Source organism: Impatiens glandulifera, chromosome 9, assembly GCF_907164915.1.
Source record: "Impatiens glandulifera chromosome 9, dImpGla2.1, whole genome shotgun sequence".
Classification (NCBI taxonomy): domain Eukaryota; kingdom Viridiplantae; phylum Streptophyta; class Magnoliopsida; order Ericales; family Balsaminaceae; genus Impatiens; species Impatiens glandulifera.
This window is the reverse complement of record NC_061870.1, coordinates 26,522,691-26,550,659: the sequence shown is the minus strand read 5'-3', so window position 1 is coordinate 26,550,659 and position 27,969 is coordinate 26,522,691. Positions and strand designations below refer to the sequence as shown.

The 27,969-nt window shown below is 34.6% G+C and overlaps 1 protein-coding gene across 1 annotated transcript; it reads left to right on the top strand.

The window, feature by feature from the left end:
- Positions 1-433: 433 nt before the first annotated feature.
- LOC124916644 lies at positions 434-27,402 on the top strand. The gene is given in 37 exon segments (XM_047457388.1): positions 434-731; positions 733-914; positions 1,017-1,116; positions 2,263-4,478; positions 6,698-6,812; positions 7,545-8,411; positions 8,886-9,156; positions 9,227-9,714; positions 10,496-10,622; positions 10,706-10,830; positions 11,527-12,194; positions 12,274-12,391; positions 12,479-12,595; positions 14,145-14,239; positions 14,686-14,834; positions 16,147-16,202; positions 16,294-16,507; positions 18,001-18,420; positions 18,496-18,773; positions 18,922-19,007; positions 19,096-19,182; positions 19,279-19,540; positions 19,633-20,049; positions 20,152-20,248; positions 20,839-21,161; positions 22,468-22,584; positions 22,649-22,816; positions 22,933-23,055; positions 23,172-23,264; positions 23,341-23,447; positions 23,535-23,683; positions 24,423-24,505; positions 24,606-24,701; positions 24,817-24,942; positions 25,393-25,476; positions 26,125-26,268; positions 27,022-27,402. Coding segments are annotated over 37 exon segments (9,603 nt in total). The 5' UTR covers positions 434-629; the 3' UTR covers positions 27,355-27,402.
- Positions 27,403-27,969: the final 567 nt, after the last annotated feature.

The following is a 27,969-nucleotide window of genomic DNA, read 5'->3' as shown; positions in this document are numbered from 1 at the left end:
TATTTTAATTCAAAGATAAGAAATCAATTCTAAATAGTATTATGTCACTAACTTAAGAAAGAATTGGAATAAAATGCCTCCAACATTTAAGTTAAAATCCAAACATAAAAACCATGAAAGTTTTGGACAAAAGATTTTACTATTTGGATCTATTTTAAAAAGGATTTATATAATAAATTCATTTTTTGGGTGCACATGATTATCTATATAATCTTTAAATGAGATTAACCTACTACTTACTAGTTAGTCTTAAGTCATAAACCGTCATTTAAATCTGCAGCGTTTGCCCACTAACGGTGCCGTTACTAACGGGAAAAAGACTTTTTGCGGTCGAAACTCGAAGCGCGGTAAGGAATCAGTACATTTGCTTTTTTTCCTTTGATTTATTCTTACAACAAAGAAGTTCCGACCGGAACTAGAAGAGTGTAGAAGTATCCCTTATTTTTCGGTTCCTTATTTAGATGATCTTTAGATTCTTAGCCACTCCTCCACCCTTTAATTAGATTGATCAATTACGCGACCGGATCTTGACACCCATGAGACCCGATTACTTCTCTAAGTTTCCAATTGAAGAAACCATTCACGGGTTCTTCTTTTGATGCGCTGAAGGTCGGTTCTTGATACATGATATGATTTTCTTGGGTGACTTGATGCGCCGCCGCTTGGCGTCTTTATTGCAGCCTTGGCTGCGTAACGAACCGGATTTGGAGCTGAAGTTGGGTTTTTTTTCGTTCCCATGGAACGGCTAAAGGTCTCGTATTTGATACTTCAGCTCTCAATGGGTTGCTTGATGAGTCGAGTAGCTGGTCATTTGAGGATGTCAGGATAGAAGAGTTGAGTGCTAGAGTATCTCTATGGTCTGTTTCTGCATTGGTCATTGAAGTTCGTGGATTCCATGTTACTGTCTCTGCAAGGTAAGCACCATTTTCCCCACTTCCTCTCTCTGTGCACAATAAATGCGCTTAGTGAGTGCTGTTTATGAAGCAATTTTCCTTGTCTCTGTTTTTGGTACGTAGGAAATCGAATCAAGAGACTTCTACTGAAAACACGCATGAGGTGTTGGAATCATCACTTGTGATGGAGAAGAAGAAGATTCTTGATGTTATTGATCCTCAGGTATGCATTTACCTATCTCCTGTGGAAGTCTTGAGAGTACATTTTCTGATGTAGGAAGTGCATGCACTTCGCTTCTACCACAGATTTCATTTAAAATTGGCAGAAGGGGGTAGAACTGTAACAAGGCTATTCTCCTGACTTCAACTAAAGCAGTCTTCAATTGGTAATTGATATCTATGTTAGTGCATATGAGCTTTTTGACTGGCGATAAATAGCATTAAAGTAACAAACTTTAACTGCAACTATGAATAAGGGAATGTATCACAAGTTTTTGTATAACTGAACTCTAGAATATGATCTTGAAGCAGATTTTCTAATTGGATGATGGGATACTTATCTCTCGTAGGGATAATAACTCTTGAGACGCATGACATTGTGTTACGGTCTAGAAATAAAGTCTGCGTTACAAATATAATTCCAGCACCCTCCATCGGTCCAATTCAGCACTTGGGCTAATTTCTGTCTTTTGTTTTTATATTCTGTTTTGTATTACTGTTCTGTTTTTTCAAACCAAATTCGGTTAGTTGTTGTAACTGAATATTCAGGGGCAAGACAGCATCTATATAAGGCTGATCCCTCTCCCAAGGACCTATGGAATAATGAATATTTGAAATCTCTTGTGAAAGTTCTTCACCTCTATTTTATTTTAGGTTTTAAACCTTTGTTTTGGACTGTTTGATATAGACCAACAGTATTCTTTTCTCACCTTTGATTATAGAATTCCCCACTCGGTCACAGCGATCAAGAACTCAATTCTTGAAATAAAGAACTCAGAAAGCTAAGTTATAATTCATGCCTTAACACATTGTCATTTGAATAGACGAGCCATGACCATACACACATGGATTCGTAGATGTTTCTTTTGTTTTTTAGGCAACTCATATGTGTTCTACCTTTTCCACAGAACTTATCTGAACTTTATTCAGTCCTTATTTTTCTTAAAAATTACATGGATCACATGATCTATGAATGGTCACCCGACTAATATTACAAGCAAGCTTAATCTAGTAATCCATCATCAACATATTCTGTTTACTATGCCTTGTGTTGTCCCATCATTTTTACACTTTTATGTTTGTCTACTTGCTGAATATTTTTGTTCTTTGTCAATGAAATCTTAACCACGCAGTATTCTTTTGATGTCAGGGCAGTTCTTTGCATGATGTCTTAGCCAGGTTATCAGATACCGGATCCTCGAGAAATCAGAGAAGTTCTTTCCTTAATCTTATACTTGAATACAGTCAATTGAAGATCCATGATATTCATTTGGGCATACTGTATCCACTTTCAAGTGATTCACTAGGACTTTTATGGGATATAAAAAGCCTTAACCTGTTCTCTTCATCTACAAAGCGTGGGTGTTTTCTGGGAGGGCTTTCAAAGTCACTTTTTATCCCTTTGAATGAAAGCTCCTTCTGTCTTGACCTGAGAGGTTCTGCAATCAGGCTGAAGAGTAGAGATACAATCAGTTCTGTGCTGTCTTGCAAAGACCTGCTCACATCCATTAGATTGAAGGATTCTCAGTTCACAGATATGCACATTAATGTCCCGGAATTAGATATCTCAGTTTCTCCTGTGAATCTTCCGATGATCTTAAACTGTTATAAGTTGTCATCCAAGGAACCCAGTGATGCAAGAAATGGTAGGAAACTGTGGAACATAGTTGCTAGAAAAATTAGATATCTAGTTCCAGCTACTGGAATATCTTTGCAAAAATTGGTTGGCACTGTCCATTTCTGGTTACAATATGTCAAGACATACGAAAATTTACTGACAAATTTAGGGTACCCTATGGAAGAGGCCATGACAAGATCTGTTGTTTTGATTTCTCAGAATGACTTGTTGTCAGAACTTGTCAGAAATCAATGGAAGACAATATCTGAAATTGAAAAGAAGCTTCCTGTAGAAGCCATTGTTCAGGGAAGGAAAATTTCCTGTTACAGAGCAGCATTGAGAAGTCAACAGTCAAGGGGCCTATCTGAGGAATCTCATAGCAATAGTCCTTTAAGAAAGTTTAGGAAGATCCTTTCCAAAATCACTAAAATTATTTGGAATGTATTGAGCATAATTTTCAACTCATTAATGTACTTCATTTCACTAGTATTTGTGCATAACAGTAGAGAAAGTGATGTGCAGCCTGGAGTTGTTTCACTGCATTCCTACACTAGTTGCTTGAACATGAGAAAGATTTTAGTTCACATTTCCACCTGTATGGAGCCCCAAACTTTTGTTACTGGAAATAAAGTCTCTGATAATGGGATCCCATCATCAGATTTTTGTGTTACACTTAGTGAGTTTTACTTGGCATACACTGAAAGCTTATGTAAATGGTGTTTGTCTTTTTCCTGTGGAGATCTTCAAATTACATCATCAAAACCTACAGGTCAAGGTTCAAGGAATATTCGTACTGATTCTAAAAGAGCCAACAAAAATGAAATTGATGATTTCAAGACTATTCTATGGAGTGAGCCTGCAATGGTGCTTGATTTTGCTCAACATTCCAGTACTTCTGATGATGGCGAAAATCCTACTATATCGTTATGGAGAATATTGGCAGAAATGATGTCAAACTGGAAAAGATGTTGCAGCAACGTTGAAGGAAGTATAACCCACTATGAGCAAGATCCATGGGTTACCTGTGAGATTAAAAACTCTGTAACTGATCTCAGTCTCATGAGTGTTAGATGTGGTTTCTGGAAATGCAGTTTGATGATGGGTAAGTTAAACTTAATTCTGGGATATGCATCACTACTGTCTATGGCTCTTCTTCTTCAACAGATGCAACATGCTTTTTGCTTAACTAATAACAATGACAGGAAAAAATATGCTCCAGTTATTCCAGTGACTCATAGATTCTCATCAGATATCACATGGGATATGAAAGTGAAGTCATATACTAGCGGACTGAAGTTGAAATTGCTTCACATGCTTCCGGAAAAACACATTCAACTGGCAGTTTTCATAGTTGGTCCGCACCTGCATATATCCCTAAGAAAAGATGGTATCCATGATGGAAATGCAAGTTCAGATCATATAGTTGCAAAGGAAGAAGATCTTGATCTTGATTTTGATGTTCACGACTTTGAGCTTGGTGCATTACCGACCTTAGATTCCAAAATTGTAAGATCCATTAAGTTTCAAGGACTGAATGGAGTAGAATCAAAATGTTGGAGGTGGAAAGAGCTTTCACTTACTGAAATCCCTTTAACAGATAATGATACACACATTTGCCTGGGACAGATTTTGCTTGAAGCTTACGTCAAGTTTAATGGAGTATCTGTATACCTTGACTCGTCAACAGCAAATCCAAGGAATCGGATTATTGTGTTAAATCCAATGTCAATCCAGTTGTCATCTTTGAGGTAACATGTTGAGCTTCATAACTTCTACATGTCATTTCAGGAAGCTTAGTTATATTCTTTTTTGTTTTGTTAACTGAGATGTATCTTATTGATTCATTTCCATTTGCAACTTTATTAATATGTTTATGATATATTGAGGTAGTTTTAACATGGATAGAATTTCTTCGATTCCTTTTGTACTCATAGAAAACAATGTCATAAAACATCTTACTGAAGTTCTAAGTCATCATTCCATTAGTGGCGCATGATGTTTAGAAATTTTATACTGAATTGAGAATTTCTATAATGTTTTATGTTTATCCTATTTAGGTCACTCCATTTGTGACAGTACGGACTTATAGATTTTTTTTTACTTATTGAGAATTACTATTAAGCTATGTTTGAATAGGTTGATTAGAAGATTTGTTCTATTTTTATTTGTTTTTTTAAACTCTGATGTAGTTATCTTATTGATTCATTTACATTTGCAACTTTATTAGTAGGATCTGGGGCACTTTTAACATGGATTAATTTATTTTGATTCCTTTTCTACTAATGGGTAACAACAGCCTAACATATCTTATTGAGAGTTTTTCCTCAAGTCATTTCATTAGTGGCCCATGATGTTTAGATAATTGACAATTTCTATAATGCTTATATCCTATTTAGGACTTTTAGATTTTTTTATACTTATTGAGAATTACTATTAAGCTATGTTTGAATAGGTTGATTAGAAGATTTGTTCTATTTTTATTTGTTTTTTTAAACTCTGATGTAGTTATCTTATTGATTCATTTACATTTGCAACTTTTTGGGAAAACTACATTTGCAACTTTATTAGTAGGATCTGGGGAACTTTTAACATGGATTAATTTATTTTGATTCCTTTTCTACTCATGGGTAACAACAGCCTAACATATCTTATTGAAAGTTTTTCCTCAAGTCATTTCATTAGTGGCGCATGATGTTTAGATAATTGACAATTTCTATAATGCTTCATTTATATCCTATTTAGGTCTAGTACACTCCATTTGTGGAACATGAACTTTAGATTATTTATATTTATATAGAATTCCTATTTAGCTGTGTTTGGATAAATTCCTATTTAGCTATGTTTGTATAAATTCCTATTTTGATGTGTTTTGATAGATTAAATTAGAATTCAAATTCCAATTTATAAGAATTGGATTCAAGTCAATTCCTTTAGAAAGATCATATAATTATAATTCTTAAGAAAATTATTTGATCTTTTTACTTTATTACATTTTTATTTCTCTTATATTTTTCTTTAGTGGACTTTGCTTAGCGAGAAATATTGACATACAAAATGTCCGTTTGACGCATAGCCCATAGCCCTTAACCCTTAACAGGGATGTACCGACATAAAAAAATAATCGGGCTCACACTTGACCCAGTTGACCAAGGCCTTAATAGGACATGCCAACATAAAATATTTGGCCCGGTGGACCAAGGTCTTAACCAACCACAATGATATGAAAGTATTTTGGTCAGCATAGTTTATCGTGTCACTGACGGTCAAAATGATTAAATCTTAGACAAAAATTCCATCTTTAATATTTTTTTTTTCTCTCTCTCCCTCTAGATTTGAGAGTATTAAAGATATTGTCTTAAAAGATATTTAGCGAGAGATTATTAAAAAATTTGGAAAGTGACACACTAGTAGCTCAAGTGGCAAGGTTGATGCCTAAGAGACCAAGTGTCACGTTCGATTTCCATTTAGAACCCCCTAAGTTAAAGTGGTGGTTATGACTGCGGGGGCTTCCTAAATTAAAAAAAAATCAAATATAGAAAGTGTAATAAAGATGTACTATCTCTAAGATTTACTTATATTAGAGATTATTTTTGGGAATATATATATATATATATATATATATATATATATATATGTGGTGAGTATTAAAAAATAAAGAGAGAAAGTACCAAAAAGATCTAGAGACTATTAAATATGTACCCTCCAATTAATATGATTAAAGATGCAAAATAAATTAAAGAGTGCTGTAAAAAAAGATTAATAAATTGGAATTACATTCTTAGGTGAGAAAGGTGAAATTGAAGATTAAAATATCATATACATTTTATTCCATCTGAATTCCTTACTGTAAGTGATCAAATAAACTGGAACTGGACACACAACCCCCCATCCCCCATAGCCTTGAGTTTTTCTGTCTAGAGATGCAACGTACAGTTATTTGACTATATAACGTTTCTGTGTATGGCAGGAAAGAATTTCATCCATCTAACATAGCAGTTAACATACTTAAATCAGAATTGCGAGGGACATTTGAAGGAGTTAGTGTGCTATTATGTATCGATGAGTTATATGTTTTGTTTAAGGTATTTTTTACTGCTTCCCATTTTCCCACTGTTTTATGCTTTTCCCAGCAATCTGATGACCTTTTATCTTTTTCATCTTGGTTCTTGCTCATATGATCTTTCTTTGGGTTATCATCTCTTGGCCCACTGTTTTCCATTTATATAAATTTGTTCTTTTATTCTTTATTTTGAAATGTTAAGTTTGTATTAGGAGAGTTGTCGCTAATGCGACTTCTAATAATACAAATAAAGTCTATACCAAAGTATTAAACACTTGACTTGCACAACTCAACCATCAAGCCTCATTGAGTTGGTATATATTTGTTCTGATGCTATACTTGTAAGTTGTAGGAATCTTACTTCCGATTGCTGGAACACTGTAGAAATGTCAAAATAAGTGAATTTGCGATAATGTCAAAAATATGGATTAATGAAATGGTTTCATCCTAAAAAAAGTGTAGTACACATGTCCCACATGCTATTTTCAAGTATTATTGAAGCTTTGTTGAACATAAATATTCCTTTGATTTTGGTGGATCTTTACTCTGAATGGTTTGTCTCTCTTTGGATAAACTAATTGCTTAAATTTCATTGAGGTCTTAACATAGATGATTGATAAGAGGTGTTGGCATGTCCACAGATTCTTCTTGTACCCGTGGGTAAAAGTGTTTCCTAGACAAAAGAAAACAGGATGAATATAAGAGTAGGAGGGTATGAGATTAATTATGCGCTGATTACAATATATGTGTGCAGGTGATGGCTCACTTATTTTCTGCTGTTTTGGATACTCATTATAGTTTTGCCTCATTGGAAGAAGCAAATCATGGACATGTAAATCAAGAATTTGTTTCAGATGATTCTGTTAATTACGAGACATCTACAATTTGGGGAAGGGGGTTATCATTTTATTTGGAGAGATCACGTCTCTTCCTTGATATCAAATTTGTACTGCAATCATCTACTTTAATCCTTTGTAGCTCCAAGAAAAGAAGTGATGCCAAGACTTCTGTGTTTACTTTTGATGCTGAAAGGAGCAAAAAGTTATCTATTTATGGTGTGCCTGACCATGGAATTCTCACTTCTGTGCGTCAGATATCCTTGCAATTATTCTGTGAAGAGCAGGATGTGAAGTTTCATAGTGATCTTAATGAATTGCAGTCGTTAATTTTCATAGATCAGAGTAAGATTGGAAGTGCAGCTGATGCACATGAACTTGGAAAGATATTGGACTCTTTGAATTGCTTGTATGAAGCATATTTGCCTCATTTTGCATTCTCTTTGGAATTATCATATCTTCCGAATGACATATGCTCAAGCAGTGGTAATGCAGTCAATGGTGCTTCTTCTAGTAGAGAAATTTCATGCCTGGATATCCCTTCCAGATTAAATGGCGAGTCTTTAAGTTTACAGGGTTCACTGTTGGAACATAAAGTTGATTTCGGTCCAGCCACTGATACACCAGATTCTGGTCACTGGATTGTTATAGACCTTGCAGTTGGTAATATATACGTGACTGATTTCACAATCAAACGTCTCTTAGTTGGGATTGAAAACTCTGATAACCTCAAACTGTCAATTACCATTGGACGAGAATTTCAGATAACATCTTGCAAAGCACAGGTGTTGAATTGCATTTCTGAATATTAAATACATGTAAATTTGTGCCTATATTATTGCAACTTGTGCATAGTCATCAGGATAAAGGGACACATATATACCCATGAACTTTCTTAAAAGGGGCAAATTTATTCATGAACATGCACAAACTACTTTAACTAGTCCCAAAATACCCATATGCCTTGTATCCATTATTAAGTTTGGTACCAAGAAACTAAATATCTGTCCCCACCCAGCCCAAAAATTAATATTGACATAAGATGAATGGTTAATTGTGCACTAGTTAAGTAGTTATTGGTTATATTTTTGTCTCAAATGATCATTCATATATTTGTACCTTTTGGAAAAGTTCACGTGTATATATGCTCTTTTAGCCTAGTCATAATCTGTACTATGAATAGCCAGCAATTTTCTGTGCTTGTAATTGCTTTGATGTCAGATTGTATGGTGGGGGTGACACAATTTACTATTGAACAGGGTGGGTTTGTAATGTTTGAACCAGCTGCGTTGGCTACATTTTCCCATTGTGTTGCTTCATACAACCTTTGCATAACAGATACATGTCACCTTGTAACCTTCTCGGAGGAGCGCACAATTGATGAAACTAGAGATGACATGGTTAAATTAAATGATTATCCCAAGCAGGCTACAGAAAGTGCCTTTTGGAAAATGACGTGGAATAAGTTGGAGGCGTTAGTTGTGGATTTCTCTGGATTTTCTCTTGCATTGCTTTTCGTCAATGAGTCTGGTATGGTGATTTCCTCATTGATCATGTGTTACCAATCATGCAAATCGATGAAGTTTCAGCTTTTTTACAGGTCAGGTTCAAGAGCTAAAATGTGATGTTGATTTTCATTTCAACCTTAAAAGGGAAAATACCAATCAGAAACTTTTGGCCGAACTCTCGCGTTTCTCTGTTTTGTCTAAACTCTTGCTTCAAGTAGATGAGCAGATCAACAAAGTCCAGATTCCTCATTTTTCTTTGCCACAATCAAGCAATTATCTTTATCAGGCAATGGATGTGGAACCTAATGCGGTATACCAACATAGAGATGGGATCAAGTCAGTTGATGACGAAAACCATTCAAGTATGCCTGTTTCTCAAGAGAAATCTTATGGAGACAGTTTGCCATCTGGAGTCCATTTAAGTCAACAAAACTGTATCTTAAAAAAGTTGCATGCTTCTCTCTTCGTTGAAAGGTCTATGTCAAACGGTGGGATTGATTTTCATTGTCTGAGCCAAGCTTGGAGTGGAACTGGTTCCATCGAAGGTTTTGACATTACAGTTTCCCTTCGTGAACTAGATGTAAGCAACACTTTCTCTTTTTTTTTTCCGGAGGGTACAATGTATTATCTATGTTAAATAAATGAATCGCCAACTGCCACTTACAAGAAGAAAAAATGCAAGGCAACTGCATGCAAGAATTTCGATATACACTGAACATCCAAAAGTGAAGCAACCTAACAATCAGAAACAAAGAACCCGAAAAGTGAGCAAATCACTTTGAACTTCACTGAGACACAAAAATGCACAGCCTAAAACCTAGCAAGAAGATAGCTATGTCCATATTACATTCCTTACAAATAAACTAGTTGCTGTAATTGTACGGACCAGAACTTTTAGTCTTGATCTTATAGTAAAGGACCACAAAAGTCCAAAATTTTGATCTTTTTATATTTCCAAAAGTTTTGTTGTTTCTTTCAAACTAGACCTCATGCACAACAACAACAAAAGAACACCTAATGGTACTTAGAGATCAAAATGTCATTTCATATACTAGGAACCCCTAAGATCATAAGATACGTCATCATATTCTTCCGAATTTACCCTTTGTGAACTAGAAATCAAGCATAAGATGTTCAAGGCTTTCATCGTGACAACTGCATATGGGCACACCATATCCAGTAACTTAGAAGTAGTTGATTTCAATAGTAGCCCAGGATTATTTTCCCAGTAACTTAGAATTTTGAGTTTTTTCTACTATGAAAAAGAAACTTGAAACTGCAAATATCTGATTCTTATTATTCTTTAATCATCAATTTGTTTAGGAGTGGTATAACCACTGACATCTAATTTCCTCTCCCAGATGCTTTTGTCTGCTATCCAAACATTGTCTGGTATTTCTGGTGAAGAGGCTTCTCAAAAGGGTGAAGAAAGGCTCATATCTGAGCACCAAGAACGAGAAAGAGTTTCTCCAGAAGAAGTTCCTGATGGTATTGATCTGGTTTAGACCTTTCTTTTTGTTCATTTCTAGACAAACATCAGGAATTTATCCTGACATTCCTGGTGTCTGCAGGAGCTATTGTTGCAATTCAGGATGTACATCAGCACATGTACATATCCGTGGAAATTACAGAGAACAAGTACAAATTAGCTGGTTCCCTTCATTATTCACTTGTAGGAGAAAGGGCCCTGTTCAGGGTATGCCATTTCTCTACTTCAACTATGTTTTAGATGCAATAATTCTTTGATATATGCTGCTTTTTGATATATACCTGGGCCAAATGGAGAGATATATGCTGCTTTTTTATGTGATTTTCCCTCCTAATAATCTGCATGCAGTTTTCTCTCATTGAGATCATACCAGGGTTATTTGCATGCAGATTATTTCTCTACCACACCTTATAAACAGGGTCAAACCAGGAGAATGCATAGTTTCTTCCTTTTCTAACACTCACTTAAATCAGTTATTACTGGCACAAAATGATCATATGGAACAATGTTTGAACTTTTGAACCATGGAAGAAATTTTGTGATGAGATGTATATATTTATATGTGGTCTATTGTACTCCTTAATCTAGATTCTGCAGAACTGTGTAGTTCTCATATGAGACGATAACTACTTGATTCCAACTTTAAATGCTTTATGTTGTATGTGAAACTTGTATTTAGACAAACTTTCTTGAATCCATCATTAAAAGTTGTTTTGTTGAAGGATTTGCACATGAATAGTTGTTCTCCTATTAACTTAAAATTATAGAGGATTTTACTGTCCTTATTAGTGTTGTCACCTTAGCGCTTTTCTCCCTATCTTGATATTTTATTGGCCAGTTGTCCTAGGCCTTAGAAAATGTGTTAATTGATTTATACCTTATACATGATCTTTCCATCTACAGGTTAAGTACACGAACCGAAAGTGGTGGAATTCATCAGTTTTGTGGTTCTCTTTAGTTTCGCTATATGCTAAGAATGATTTGGGGGAACCACTGCGATTGAATTATCATCCAGGCTCTGGGTTTGTTCAAATCTCTTGCAGCAATGACAGTGCGCAGGCACTTTGGAGGGTTCTATCTTGTAAATCTGAAAGTTCTGAAACTGAATCTGGACCAGATTCATATGATTTTGCAGAACAAAACACATTTTTCCTCGTGAACAAGAAAAGTGGTTTTCGTGTTGCTTTTGTTGATAGACTTCCCGAGTTTGTCAGCAAGCCTGGAAATCCTTTCAAATGGAAAGTCTTGGATAATCTTTCTCTATCTCGTAATGTTGGCTTGCCACATAACTTCTCAAGAGATGTATCGGGATCTTGTGCGCCACAGAATTTGCTTTCCAATGTTGAGATAGCACCTGAAGTCACTGGAAATCTTACTTGTATTGACATTACACTTGCCAAGATTAATATCACACTCATTCATGAGCTCCCTGACACGGACACAAAGTTCCCTCTCCTTCAGGGATCTGTAACTGTTTCTGATTTTATTATACAAGTTTTACTTGATAAACTGAGGATCATAAGTACATTCAGCTTTGCATTACTTTTCTTTGACGCACAAAGCAACTTATGGTAAGAGGTTCTTGCTTTTAAAGTCTCATTTGGTTTACGCATGACATTCCTTTGTCAATCCTTGTCCTTGAATCTGCAGGAGAGAATTTGTCCTTCCTGCTGAAGTATGTGTTTTCTATCGTTCCATGTTGCATGTTCCTGCTACCATATCGTCCCACAAGGGCACAGACTTTCAGTTTTACATGAGATTAAAAGCGGTTAGAATTGCTTGAGCCAGTATCTTTGAGCATTCTTTTATTCCTAAATGTTTTCCTCCTGTATTGATACTGTTGCAAAATTTACAGTTGGGAATATCTATAACTGAGCTTTCGTTGGACATACTTCTTTTTGTGATTGGAAAACTGAAGCTGTCAGGTCCTTATTCAATAAAAACCTCCATGGTTTTCTCCAATTGCTGCAAGGTCATAAACTTATTTTTTTGTGCATGTTTTCATATGTTTGAGATGCTCATGTTTTAGTTCCCTTTTTTACATGTGCCATTGAAATTCAGAGCGGCCATTTGAAGTTTGTCTTTCATCTCCCAAAGACTTGTAGTTGATTTTTAAAACAAAATAGAATTTTTTTTTTGTGACCAAAAAAAAACAAACAAACTACAATTTTACTTATAGCAACATAGGTGGTTACAGAGGACCCATGCCCCTTCATATAGGAACCAATAGAAAATACATCATGAAGTTAACAATGATTTAAGAGGTGATATCTTCAATAAAGAAAGCAAATCTCTGGCTCACCAAACCCACATAAAAAGTAAAAACAACAAGGATTATCATAAGAAATGAGATGCAGTGGTATGGAACTGGAAGACAATAAAATGCACAAATTGGCACAAAAATTGGATTAGGCCCATCTAGAACATGCCAAATCCATAATAGAGTGTAGAAATAGAATGGATAAGTATGAATAGGATGAAACTTGAACACAAGGGTACACAAGTTTGGAAATCTATGGAAACTGAGACAGCATGCAGGAGCTGGGTGAAATACAAGATTGGGATGGAGAAAGGAAGAATTAGAGAGAGAAGAAGAAGAAGAGAGAGATGAAGAAAGAGAGAAGACATAGAATAAGATTAACAGAAAGCGAAATCTTTATTCATATATATTCATCATATACTAACATTGCAAAGGCTTTATTTATAATTAGCCTTTGAAATAGTCAGACAGTTTATAACTGTTTTACAGTTTAAATTAAAATAACAAAATAACTTATTTAATAACTAACCTTATCTATTAACTTATTTGTAATATAATTTATAAAACTATTTATTTATATATTAAACATCTAATATAATCTCCACCGTTGATATATTGTCTGCCTCCTAAAGATCATTCCGTGTCATTATGCTAGAGGAAAAGTTATTGGAATCTACAGCTTTGTATTGTTAGGAGGAATTAGATTTGTAATACTTGCCAACCATTCGTCCTTAATAAAGCTCTTCTTCTTAAAGGGCACAATAAATGATAAACCAGTAGAACAATTGGCCTAAGAAAACATAAACAGAATGAATCGGCTAGTGAATGTCACCTGGTCTTTAAATATAAAGAATTGGACAGGTCACAAGTAACCAGATAAAAGACCATAGTGAACGGAGAAAATATAAAATTCCAACCTGCCCTTTGCTCTAGACAGTTTTTGTAGTATACTAATGCCATATTACGATTTGAAATAATGTCTCTATATTACATTCATTACATTTGAGCTCCACATTTAAATCTCTTGTTTATTTCAAGTGTTGATGCCTTTTGTTGCTGTTCTACTCAAACCTTTGTTTCTTATATGAGAACACTCTTCATGCATGATTACTTGTTTGCACTTGAACATGAGCATATTTTTGTTGATCTTTAATTCTTGTTTTCATTCTAAAATCATGGAATTCATCCATCTTTTGTTTTAGTCAATTATGCTAATATCATTATGATGCATCCCAGTTGCCTAATTGTTTTTCCTTATCAGGTTGAAAACCAGTCTGGCTCAGAAGTTCTATGCCACTTCAGTGATAATCAGGATCTGTTGATACCCAGAAAACAAGCTGGTACCATTTTCCTAAGGTACTTGATTGCATTTATACTCCTTGAGTAGATTTCTTTAATGTGTTCTTTGCATTGTGTTGGAGCTGTCAAGAACATTGTTTTCTCATTATTGCGGTTTATTTGAGAATATGTAGGTCTATATATAATTGAAGCAGACTCCAATTAAGTTTCCAAGAGAAATTACCTTGAGCTAGTAGTGCTTTGGCTGTTTTCTCCTCCTGCCCATTGACAAGTCTACTATGGACAACCCCAACTAGCCTTTTTTAAGGATTTTGTAATCATGGATCCTATATTTTAAAACAATCAAGCAGGCTAAATACATTGCAGGCAGTTAGGATATAGTTCAATTTTGAAACAATTGGAAATGAAATAATCAACATAAATGCTTGTTCTTGCTTATTGTTCTTCCTTAGCCCCTCAAAACTCTCATGTCAGGCTTATATTTTGATTATACTGTTTCTAAGGCACTTATCACTAGAGGATCCAACTCCCAAAGCATCATATATCACAATTCAACTTGCTGAGCATGGAGTCTATTCAACCACTCCAATTCGTGTCCCACTCTTGGAAGCTAAAACACTTGCTTGGAGAACACGTATCATTTCATCTCAAGGTTTTTTCAGTCTGTATCCTTCATTTCATGCGACATTTATCAGAACTGGCTCTAATATTGTTTCCTTGAATTTATGACTTTTTTACATCACTTGACAGTTGTACTATGAATCAATAGTATGACTTGTCAGTGAGCTTCAATTCTATGTCAAACATAATGTGTAACTCCAGAACATTTCTGAATGTATTATTAGGCAAATGTTTGCAGGAAATTTAAAGTTTAATAGTCTAAAAAGTGTGAACCCCAATATAGTGGCCCGGTGGAAAAAGTCGACTTAAGAGACCAAAATGTCACGGGTTTGATTCCCACCGGAAGCGCTATGAATGGAAGCGGAGGGCAATGAGTGTGGGGTGTAATGCTAGTTCTCCTTAATTAAAAATAAAATAAAAATTAATGTAGCTTAGAAAATAATTAGTGTCTTTGCCTCTATCTGTATACGTTGGTTATCTAAGACTCCCAACGTCCTTGATATCCCACACCAAGAACGTTGCAAATACCTTGTCGATAGGGTGAGGACATTAAGGAAATTGATCTTCAAACATGACAATGGTCTTTACTTATCATCGGAAAATCTCATGTTCCTTTCATTCCACAAGTCCACCTGATGATAATATTGATGGTATGTCAATTCTTGTAAAGGCGGATTTCCCTAGTCCAATATGTCCAAATCTCTCAAAAACTCCTTGATTGAGTGAGTATAACCCGACTTAGGTTGAGAAGGCTCCATTCAGAACCCAAAATTATTTAACAAGCTGGCAATGCAAAAGCAAATGAGACGTTGATACCTCACAAGATAGGAAAATGCAATATCTGCTCGCAATATAGAATCCCTTTCTTTTAAGCATATCACGAGTAAGAATACCACCATGTAGGATACTCTACCCTAAGAAAGACATTTTGGATGAAGTATAAATAGATGATCTCTATTATGTAATGTAGAAAATTGAGCTCTTGAGAGTGAAGATTGATAATATTACACTGGCCAAAATTATGTTGAAAATCCATGTTATCAGTAGAGCTTACTAACCTGGATTTTAAGAGGAGTGTTGGAATATTAGATTTATATATGATATTAGGATAATATATAATAATGTAATACTAGACATAATTGAATTTTATTAGGATATTATTACCTTATGTTAGATGTATTGTATCCTAAAAATAGATGATCTGTGTTTTATATGTTAAATTCACATTCTCAATAATAAAATTCTCATATTTTCATCAATATTATCTGTTTTTGTGACATTGATGTTCAGTTAGGAAGCTTTGGGGTTATAAATGAGCTTAGTTTCTTTTTTTACTTGAACAGATTCCAGATCTTATCCTGGGCCGTTTCTTGTTGTTGATATTTCAAGAAAAATCAAGGTTCCTCTGATACATGATCTGCTATCTTATGAGGTTACGTAAGAGTTGTGTAAAATTTCTGACTTCTTGTCTTTCCTTCTTTGCTCAATAGGATGGTTTGTCGATCACCATTACTCCTCTACTGAGATTCTATAATGAAACTAAATATTCTATGGAGCTCCGTTTTCGACGACCTGAAGAAAATGTAGCTGAGTCTGTATTTGCAACCCTTAAGATGGGAGAAATGATTGACGATTCTGTGGCTGCATTTGATGCCATAAACTTATCTGGTGGGCTAAAGAAGGCGTTGATGTCTCTTAGTGTTGGTAGGCTCTTAATCCTTTCTCTCTAGGAAATATGACTTTTCTATCTGATTCTATGTGATCCAAACACATGTATTGTAATTGTGCTTAGGTAGTGCTGAGGAAAGGCTCTCTCTTGAGCTATGTTATAGAATCTCTAAATGTTTTACTGGCTCAATTCTCAACTGAAAAAGAAAGGTGTTTTTTGCTGAACAACGGAAAAAAGGGGAAAATCCTATGCAGAATTTGACCTATGTCCACACAATTGCTTTAATATGATCATTGTATATTATTTGATCAAGTTCTAGTGAGTGCTTTCTAACCTGCCCGATAAGCATATTTATGATATATTAGTCCAGTTTGTGTGGGTTAGGACAAAAAACTATTGGGAGAAAAAATTGTATTCAATCATTACTTATGTCTTGATTCAGATTTCAAGCCTTGATCCAGTTGCATTATATGCATGATCGACCTTTCAGCAGGATGCTTAGCACAAAGCAAATTATTCAAATTGTTTATAAGATCACGAGTACTTCGAGATAAACTAACTTTATTAGGAACCAAGTAAGATTATAATAAGTTAAAATAGGTTGTTACTAGACATTGTAATTTTCATATAAAGCTAGATCCTGGTGGAAGATAAAACAGAACAGAAAATAAAAAGAACAAGACCCTTTTGGATGCAACAAGGATATAAAGGAGATTATATGCATTGAAGGAGTTAGACATCATTTTTGCTCATTTACAGCAACACGCAGAATCATTGAGAAGATTAAATGTACTCCCTCAATCTGCACTTCCAACATACAAAAGTCGTTTCATATCTTTTTTTTTGGGAAAATGTTTCATATCTTATATATTCCTATTTATTACTTTTTTACTATCGTTTTTATGGTTCATGTTATCCATCAAAACTCAAACAAAACATATCACATAAAATGAAGCAGAGAGCATACAATAGCCCTTGCATCTTAAGCTCATCGTGGAGGCTTGTACTGTATTCCCCTTTTATAAGTTGTTTCAAGCACTTGCTATTTTGCATTTACCACCTACTTCATAGACAATAATTTTTCTGGGAATAAATTTTATCTCTATCATGTTATGAAATCCTAGTCTTATTTTGTACTATCAACATAAATTAGTTATTGTTGTGTGTTATAACATCAATCACACAATTCAAGTCATCAACCAAAATACCTTCTAATTCATTCTCTGTTTTAAATCATTGTATATTTATTTTACCCAAATAACCCAATTATCATTAACTTAAACTGAACAAGGTTATTTTAACCTACTACTTATCCAAATAAGCCAAGATCAGACAAGGTCTTTGTCTTTAAACCAGGTGGTTGTTTGGTTTGGGGTTATGCAGGGAATTAGATTTTTGGGTATGAGTTGTTTGTTTAAGGGTTATTTTGGGATGGGGCCCAAATAACCCAAATCAAACAACCCCCATATGTCTTTTCCGTTCTTGTCTTAGTGTCAGTTTCCCAAGGTGACAGGAAGTTTATTTGCAGGTAATTTCTTATTATCTTTTAGACCTAAAGTTATGGATGGCTCCATAATTTCTGAACGACCACTTTCAGAAGAGTGGTCAGATGACCTCAAAGGTGGAAAGGCTGTTAGAATCTCTGGATTACTGGATAAGTTGAGCTACAAAGTTCGAAAAGCTTTTCTTGTGGAGGATGTGAAAGTTTTCTTCAGTACTACCTTTTGCTCCCTCAAATATGAGAATGGTCGAAGTGTAGATTTACATTTTTTGATTCGGACCATTGTAAGAAATGTTCCCGTTATAAAGCCAGATGTCTACAGTTATGGCCCAGGGAGTAGCAACTCTCCTGTTGCATTACAAGAGCAAAGAGAGATCTTTCTTCTTCCAACTATTAAGGTCTCTAATCTATTGGATATAGAGGTTCATGTTCTTTTGTCCAATACAGGTATACCAGTTGATATTTGTGTGAAACATTTTATGTAAAGTTGTTTTTGCTCAGAATAGTTATGTGTTAATGCAGATCCATGTGCTTCTTCTGGATGTGATAACATCGGAAACCAGACAAATATTCCTTATGGATCAACTGTGGATCTATATGTTGACCTAGCCACAATTTATTTTGTTATCACTTTAACTGCATTTAATTCTAGTTGCAAACCTGTGAGTGGTGGGGATTGGGCTAAAAAGCTGCAGAAGCAAAAAGATGATTTAAATTATCTGGATATTGATTTAGATTTTAGTTGCGGAAAGTACTTTGCATCTTTAAGATTAGCTCGTGGAGAAAGAGGCACATTAGAGGTAGTTGCTTGCATTAAACATAATTCTTATGGTGGACATGAATATTTACAGTTTTCATACATCAAAGCTATCTACAATTCCATTTCAAGTTCCAAATATTTACTTATCTGTGTTTACTTGAAATGCTTAGTTTCACATCTTCTTGCAGGCGGCTATCTGGACCAAATACATGTTAAAAAATGACACTGAACTACCTTTGTTATGCTGTGCTCAAAATCAAAGACCTATTTCTATGTGGGTACTGGGCCATTTACTGCCAATATTTCTATTGCATATTTTCACTTATTTCCTTTCTGAATCAATTAACATTCAATAAATGCAGGGAAAAACTATTAGAACCCGGCTTTCAGCTTGCACCAGAACTTGGATATTTTCTGCTTCCAAAGTCGACCAGATCTTGGTTGATGAAGTATTAGTTACTTTATCTGCACCTTTAGATTTTGTTGTTCATTGAAATAATTGTAGATGCATTATCACAAGTTGATTATCCTGTGTTCTGCTACAGATGCAATAAGGTGCGCCTAAAGTTGTTGAAAGAGAAATCATCTGAGGTTCTGTTGAACTTAGATTCTTTATCAGGGCTGGCAGAACTAGGCTTGGGGGTAGAGGAAAGATTTGGGGTAAAACGCATTGCTAAACTTGGGGTGTCTTTGGGACCTGCTAACGGTGAGATGAATGTACCATCACAAGTAATATATTTGGTCCCTCGATATGTTATATTTAATGAATCAAAGGAGGTTATCACTGTACGCCAGTTCCATCTACAGGTTTGGTCTCACTTTCCTCTAGACACTAATTTTTAATTGCTGATTGTATTTTAGTAATATTTTTGTATTCAATTTCCCCCTTATTTTGAAAGGATGAGATGGGAGGGACCATATCTATCAACAGTAAACAGAAAATAGCACTTGAATTCTTCAGTGAAACAAGTGAACAGAAAGAGATGACAGTTCTTGAGAAATTTCTCTTGAGGCACAGAAATGACCATGACGACTCCTTGGTATTTATTCAGTTTCGGCTTAGTCAGGATGAATTGAGTTGGTCTGGACCAATCTGCGTCTCTTCAATAGGCCGTTTTTTTCTCAAATTTAGAAGATCGGTAAATTCCACTAACGATAAGGTAACAACACATGACAAATCAGCAGAGTTTGCCTCTGTTCATGTTGTAGAAGAAGGCTCAACTCTGGCGTTGCATTTCCATAAGTCAACGGATATCAATCTGCCTTATAGGATCGAGAATGGTTTGCGGGGAGCTTGCATAACCTACTACCAAAAGGTTAATATACATTTTCCTTAAGAGTTAATCGAGAACTAATGTCATTGGTTTTGTGAATGTGCCAAATTTAATTTTCTTGTGTATCTAATATCGACTTCACAGGGTTTATCTGAGTCAGATATTCTGGGATCAGGAAATAGCATCAATTATGTCTGGGATAACTTGACTCTTCCTCGTACTCTGGTTGTCCAAATAAATGGTATATTTCCTTCTTCATGTTTACTGTCCCTGTTAATTGCTTAATTAGTTCAATTCAAATTAGACTTGTGAAGTATTTGAGAGATTAAGGAGAGGGATGAATGATGTTCAAGTGTATATATTCAAAGTGATGATTTACAAGATAGAGACCAAATGTATTTATACACAAAAGGAGAGAGTGCAATAAAAGATCAAAGATAAGGAATTCGGAGTTCCAAGAATATTGGATGACCATTGAAGCGTTGGAAGACTAAACACATTATTAGGAGCCCAAATATGATATATTCTTCAAGCTTGCTGATTCAGTTAGTTAATTCTATATATAGTCATCAAAGTTAGAAGACTCATTTAGATTAGAGCTCAAAACTCATGTCCGTAAGGTCATGAGTTTGAGTCTTCATACCCGACTAAACTCATTTAGAAACCTGACTTTTTTGCAAGTTGATTTTGGAGAAACCGTGGATTATAGTCATCATAGTTATATGACTAAACATATTAAATTTATAGAAAATCTAGTTTCTCTCTCAAATTGTCTTTGTTCTTTATCTTGAATCTCTAACCCTGTGTTTGGGTGTTATCATCTTCATGCAGGTATGCATATATTACGTGAAATCAACTTGGACAAGGTGAGATCATGGAAGCAATTTTACAGATTCGGCCAACAAAGAGGATTGGGGCTTCAATGGCCTTTGGATAGAAGTCCAAGGGAGCAGGAGGGAATGACTTCTAGAAATGGAAAAAATGACGTACAAATGGTAAATGTGGGTTATGAAGTATATACAGATGGCCTTACACGTGTATTACGGATTTGCGAGTTTCCTGATAGTCACAAAGGCGATTCAGTGTTCTCTAGTGGAAAACTACGACTCAGAATCTCATCTCTTGATGCTCACTTACTTGAACATGCCAAACAGGTCAGACCCATTTGTTGATTCAAGACATTTAGCATCCCCCAACTATCTTAAAAAGATTACTGCATGAATTAGGTCATTGTCATGTTTTAATTGCATATCGAGCTGATCAACTTATGTATTTATTATCTTTTACTCATATAAGCCTTTTCTACTGATTGAGTTTTTTATTTTGGGGAAAAATCTACTGATTTAGTTGCTTACTATTTCACTAGTGTCTTTTTCTTCTGTCAGATTGTTTTTCTTGCTTCTGCAATTTGGAATGTTCTGTTAATTTTTTTTTGAGAAAACTGTCTGGTTAAATTTATTGTGCACTCCATATGCCACATTAAACCTTAAATAGTTAATGTGACCAAACACACATTGGGGCCTGTTTGGATTTGGGATACACTTTTGTTTTTGGATCTGGATGAGAAATCTGAAAGAAAAGGTGTTTCCAAATGAAGCCGTTCCACTTGGGCATATTCCTGTCTGATAAGTTAACAAATAATCCAGTGATTAGAGTCGGCTTAAGAGACCAAAAGGTCACGGGTTCGATTCTATCTGGAAGCGCTATGAGTTTAAGTGGGAGACATGGCTGTGGGGTGTCATGCTAGTTCTCCTTTAATTCTCCCAAAAAAAAAAAGTTAACAAATAATCTATTATATCTGAATAAAATGTTGAAACGGACCTAAAGGGGCATGTAGATATTAGATTTAGGAGAAATCTAAAGTTCTTGTTCGGTTGGGTTATTTGTGTTTAATCACAAATAACCCACCATCCAATCATCCATCCCCTCATCAATGACATAATTCAAATCATCTAGCAAAATACTCTAAGCTTTCTTTTTTTTTTAAATGTCATATATTTATACCTCTAATATTTTTTTACCTAAATAACCCAATTATCAATAACCTATTTTGAACAATGTTATTTGAAAATAACTCACTGGTTATCAAAATAACTCACTTTCGAACAAGGCCCTAGGCAAATTTTGGTTCTGCTTCATAAGTTTCACAAATAATGCATCTTCCATATGTCAACACGAATTGTACTACGATAATAGGTGCACTTCTGGATTGTATGGATTCCTTGTATTATAAAGCTGGAGAGTCAAGGGGGAGTGCTGAAGATATGTAGTTAGCTCTTTGTATTAGATTTAGAGTTAATGTGTTTTTGTACTTTATGTTAACTCTTTTATCCCATAAAAAGGTATGTCTGATAAGTGATAAGATTATCCAACTTATCCATCAATAAACTCAGTATTTGTTTTTGTTTTTTAATTTACTTTAGTTTTTTTTCTGGGAACTGATATCCTGGTTTGCTGAAGGAGGTGGATGTAACTGAGCCATTTTCATATACACCACTTATGGTTATGAGACTTGGAAATATTAGTTTTGACTATTTGCTTACCGGGAAAAGCAAGTACAACAGGATCAGAGTGCAGGTACTAAATACATCTTGTGGTCATCTTTGATTTCCATTTTCTGATCTACCTTCCTTATATGCAGTCACTCAGTTTGGATCAGAAGAGGATTGGAGCCCCTTATGCAGCAATCCTTCGTAGGCATCAGTTTGACCACTATGACTTTAATGTTAATATGATCCAAATAGTGGTCATCCTACTTTCTTCCAATTCCAATGCCAAACTAATCAAGTATGCTTCAATAGTTCTCCAGGTAATAGGAAATATATTTCAATGACTTGTCGAATCCTATATGTTAATGTTAAATGTTGTTACCAGAATTCTTTGTATGCATATTAAGCTTCACCTATATGTTTATTGTATCTGCAGCCACTTGATCTGAACCTTGATGAAGAGACACTTCTTAGACTTGTTCCTTTTTGGAGAAAGTCCCTCGATAATAGTCCGAGTCAACCATATTACTTTGATCATTTTGAAATACATCCAATAAAGGTTTCTTCTTGAATTTTTATATGATCTCTTTTTCTGGCCAAGGTTCAGTAAATGTTTATTCAACTATGCCTCCATCATGGGAAGTGACTTACAAGTGTTTCCCCATGTTACAACAGATCATTGCAAACTTCATCCCAGGTGATTCATCATATTCCAGTTATAGCTCAACCCAGGAAACATTGAGATCATTGGTCCATAGTGTGATTAAAGTACTGACTTATTTCAAAGTTCTTGGTACTGTGCATAGTTTCTGTCATGTACTAATGCCGGTTCTCCTACTTCTAGATTCCTGCCATAAAAAAGATGCCTGTGGAGCTAAATGGTGTTTCGGTTAGTCATGCTTTGCTGACAACTAAAGAATTGATTATCAAGTGTGCACAACATTATTCATGGTGTGTCTAATAGACTTCATTTTTATCTTTCAATAATGTCCAGGTTTAGATTTTGAAAATGACTTGCGCTTTTCTATAAATTACTAGGTATGCAATGAGGGCTGTCTACATTGCCAAAGGAAGCCCTTTACTTCCTCCAGCTTTTGCTTCCATTTTTGATGACTCGGCATCCTCTTCCCTCGATATCTTTTTTGATCCTTCCAGTGGTTCAATCAGTCTTCCAGGTCTTACCATAGGTAAAACATGTTTCTTTAAAGATATATAAAAGTTATATAACTCCGATTTTATGGCTTTGTAGTTATTATTAAACCACTAGGTGTTTTGTGTTATGGATTTAGTGCTTTGCTAGCAAGTTTTATGTGTCTGGTTATGTTCTTGTTTGTTCTTTTCTATTCGGAGACAACATATTATTTAGATGGCAAGTCTAGTTATAGTCTTTGTTGGTTTTAAATAATGTGTGATGTAAGATAAGGTGGACTATTGTGGTGTTATGGAAAATTAAGATGTGATGTACTTACTTGGTTAAGTGCTGGGAAACAAATTAGTAAACTAGCCCTGAATGTCATTATGTTTATCCAAGTTTGTTAGATAACCATTAGTTTGTTATTAAATAAAGAATATGCGGCAAACCTCTATGACTATAACTAGAGTTGAATTACCGGAAGAATATTATCTATCTATGAAATGAATGAAGAACTTAATAGCTCACCTTCACATATTCTTTACTTATTAATAAATTAATGTATGCCTCACAAACTTGGGTAGAACTAAAACATAATAAACTTCAAGGGTAAATTGCTAATTTGTTCCCTAACACTTAACAAAAGGTTAACACTTTTTTGCTTGAATTAAATGATTGTGCTTAATTATCCAGATTTATATGGATTAAAAGTGCCTAGGGTTCAGCAATCTTGACCTTTATTTGAGTGTGTTTACATACAATAAACGATTTACTAAATAGACTATTATAAACAGGCACATTCAAACTCGTCAGTAAATGCCTTGATGGTAAAGGATTCACAGGGACAAAGCGTTATCTTGGTGACTTGGGCAAAACTGTAAGTAACTCTTGGTAATTCCCACCACCCCCAATGAAAAAAAACTAAATTCTTCTGTTGGAACAGGCTAAATCTTTTAATTGATATGACATTTGTGCAGATGAAAATGGCTGGTTCAAACATACTTTTCTCAGCTGTCACTGAAATATCAGACTCTGTTTTAAAAGGTGCGGAAGCAAATGGTTTTAATGGATTGGTAAGCTTTGTATCTTTAACTGCAGTATTCTTTTAATATCACATGAAATGTTTACTACTTTAATAATGATTGATTTTTGAGAATTTTGATTCTGAAGCATTTTAACCTTTTTCAGTTAAGTGGTTTCCGTCATGGAATATTGAAGTTAGCAATGGAACCGTCGGTCCTGGGTAGTGCACTACTTATAGAAGGAGGCCCTGATAGAAAAGTGAAGCTTGATAGAAGTCCTGGAGTTGATGAGGTAAATATGTCACTTATTTTCTTCAATTCATTATCAAATTTTGTTTATTCTGTTTTTCTTCTGCATGCAACTGTGTATAAAACCAATATATGTCCTAGGGAAATTATTCGCTGAAAGAAATGGGTGAAAATATTTCTCCCCAATGGTTGTATGGCAATTTTGGCCTCATTTGAAACACTTTGTATCCTAAACATGTCTCGACAAGATTATGTTTAGAAACTAAACTTAGTCGGGGACAGATTCAAAATTGATAGGTTCTTTTTCATCTTGATCCGGACCTGATACAAAAACATAAATTATAAGTGTTTCCAAATGGGGCCTAAGTTTGTTTGCTTCTTACATATGCGTGATGGTTGACATCCGACAAGTAATAGTTTCTATATTTCATTTTGTCTTAATAAAATCAGTTGAATACAAAGCAGTTTTGTTCCTTTTATCTGGGAAATGCAGTTATACATTGAAGGGTACCTTCAAGCTATGTTAGATGCCTTATATATACAAGATTACATCAGGGTGAGAGTAATTGATGACCAGGTATCTCCTCTCTTTCCAACTCTATGTATTTTCTCACTATTTTATTTTATTTGTGTGAGAGGGGGAAATGCATAATGTTCCCTTGTTAAAATAAAAGGCCTATCGGAACTTACAAAATAGCTGCAGCAAAATAAACCGAAAGAGGGGACAATACCCTATACATTACCCACCCATGGTAGCTCAAGTAGGAATCTTGAACTAGGAGGCTGAGTTCTCTGGTTCGATTCTCTTCTATATAATGTGTCATGGTTGTGGGATGATGTGTCAGCCTCTTCCATGAACAACAAAATCACTGGTATCAAAATAATAAAAAAAGACCCTATACATTGTTCTAAACAAAAGCAAATTAACAATGAACTGAGGGAGGCTACCGTAAGATACATTCTCACACTTCATTCGAAACCACAATCGCCAAGGATTTCGAAAAGGCACTGAAGGTGCTCCTCCGTGAAAATCTTATAATCAGATCAATTCTAAAATCATCACAAACCAACCCGGGAGACCAATTCTTCTCACTAGTGAATTAGTAATTTAATGTAATACCCATGTCATCCGATTTTTATGCTAGTACACTTTTCAGTTGTCAGCTTGTTGTTGCAAAGCTCTGATTCTAAATATCTTTTTCATGTAACACCAAAATGACAACAGGTTATGCTTAAAAACCTTCCTCCAAACAGTTCACTTATAGAAGAGATCATGAACCGTGTTAAAAGCTTCCTCATAAGCAAGGCATTGTTGAAAGGAGATACTTATGCAGCCTCTAGACCTCTGCACCACCAGCGTGGGGACAGTGTATGTTTCTTTTTCTCACCTCGCAACCTTTTTGTTAAAATCTATGTGCTAGTAAGAATACAAGTGCGGTACAAAATTATGGATTGAAACCTATTTGGATGAGATAATAAAACCCCATTTGGAAACATTTTTGTTTTTTGTATTTGGAAGTGTTTCCAAATGCATGAACATTTTGAAACATAACTGTCAGAGATAGAAACATAAATTTATTTATGTTTTTGTATAACATTTGAGATAAGAAAAGTCACAAAAAAAATGTATTTTCACTAAATTTCATTTCTATATGTTTATGTATCTGGTTTTGTTTTTGTACCTGGAAATGTTTCTAGACACAAACAAAAGTTTTTCCGAATTTGAAAACATATTAAGATACAGATACATAAACAATAAGTGAATAATTATTTCCAAATGGCTCACTGGAACTTATTGTGTTTGTTCTTGTATCTGGAAACAGTTCAAATCATTCAAAGTTTGGAAATGAAATTTAGCAAGACATAAACATAATATATATATATATATATATATATTGTTCTTGAATGGAATCGTCTACTCGTACATAAAGAAAAACAAAAGTGCTTTCACCCAATGTCTGAAAACTAAATTTAGCTAAAGACAAATTTAAAAATTTTATTAGTTGTTTCTTATCTGAACCTGGATACAAAAGAAAAATATTGTAAACACCATCTTCGTTTTAAGTTTAGATCACCAAGGGCTTACATAGGATTCTCGTTTTGTGTACTTAATGTGGTGTAGGAATGGAAATTCGGGCCAACGATACTGACCTTGTGTGAACATCTGTTCGTCAGTTTTGCTATTCGTGCTCTAAGAAAACAGACAGGTAACGTTGTAACCAGGATAAAGACCTTGAAGCCGAAAATCGAGAGGGGTAATGGGAAAGCAGTTTCATCCACCGGCAAACAGAAGGTGGCGTTTGTCTGGAAATGGGGAATTGGGAAGTTTGTGTTGTCTGGTATTGTTGCATATATTGATGGACGGTTATGTCGATCTATCCCAAACCCTTTAGCCAGAAGAATTGTTAGCGGTTTTGTGTTGAGTTTCCTTGACAAAGATGACAACAATGAATAATTTTAACATCGTCAGCTCTCAATATCAATAGTCAAATATATTTTCATCGTTAAACTTTGATAGATAATATTGTTTTTATCATTTTGTTTAAGGCGATCACTTCTTTTCCTGTATAAAGAGGTAGCTCCTTTATAAATATAAAGAGGTAGCTCGAGTTTAAACTTATATTAACATACAGCTTGAGGAAGTCTTTAAGTTTAACCGTTATAATGTCGCATGAAAAGCTTACATTGTCTTAAGAACAAAAATATATATATTTAAAAATATTCATTATTTGCAGTAGTGGGGTAATCGAAATATCAATTTTATTTGTTCTTAGAAAAATCATTTTTAAATAATACAATTATATTTAAAATTTACTTTGAAAAACAAAGATAAATATTTTTAAGTATAAAATATAAGTTAACTAAATTATCTATAGTTATTAATTTTAACTTGAATGCTTTCACAAAAGAAAATTTTGCACTCAAAATTTTATAGAGCTCAAAAGGGAAAGGAAAGTTGCTGAATTTCGAAAACCAATATTTGATTTATCAATTCCCAATTGTGTGATCGATTTGAGTGTCACTACTTCCCGATTTCAGTGAAAACGATTCGACTGATTTTTTTTTAACC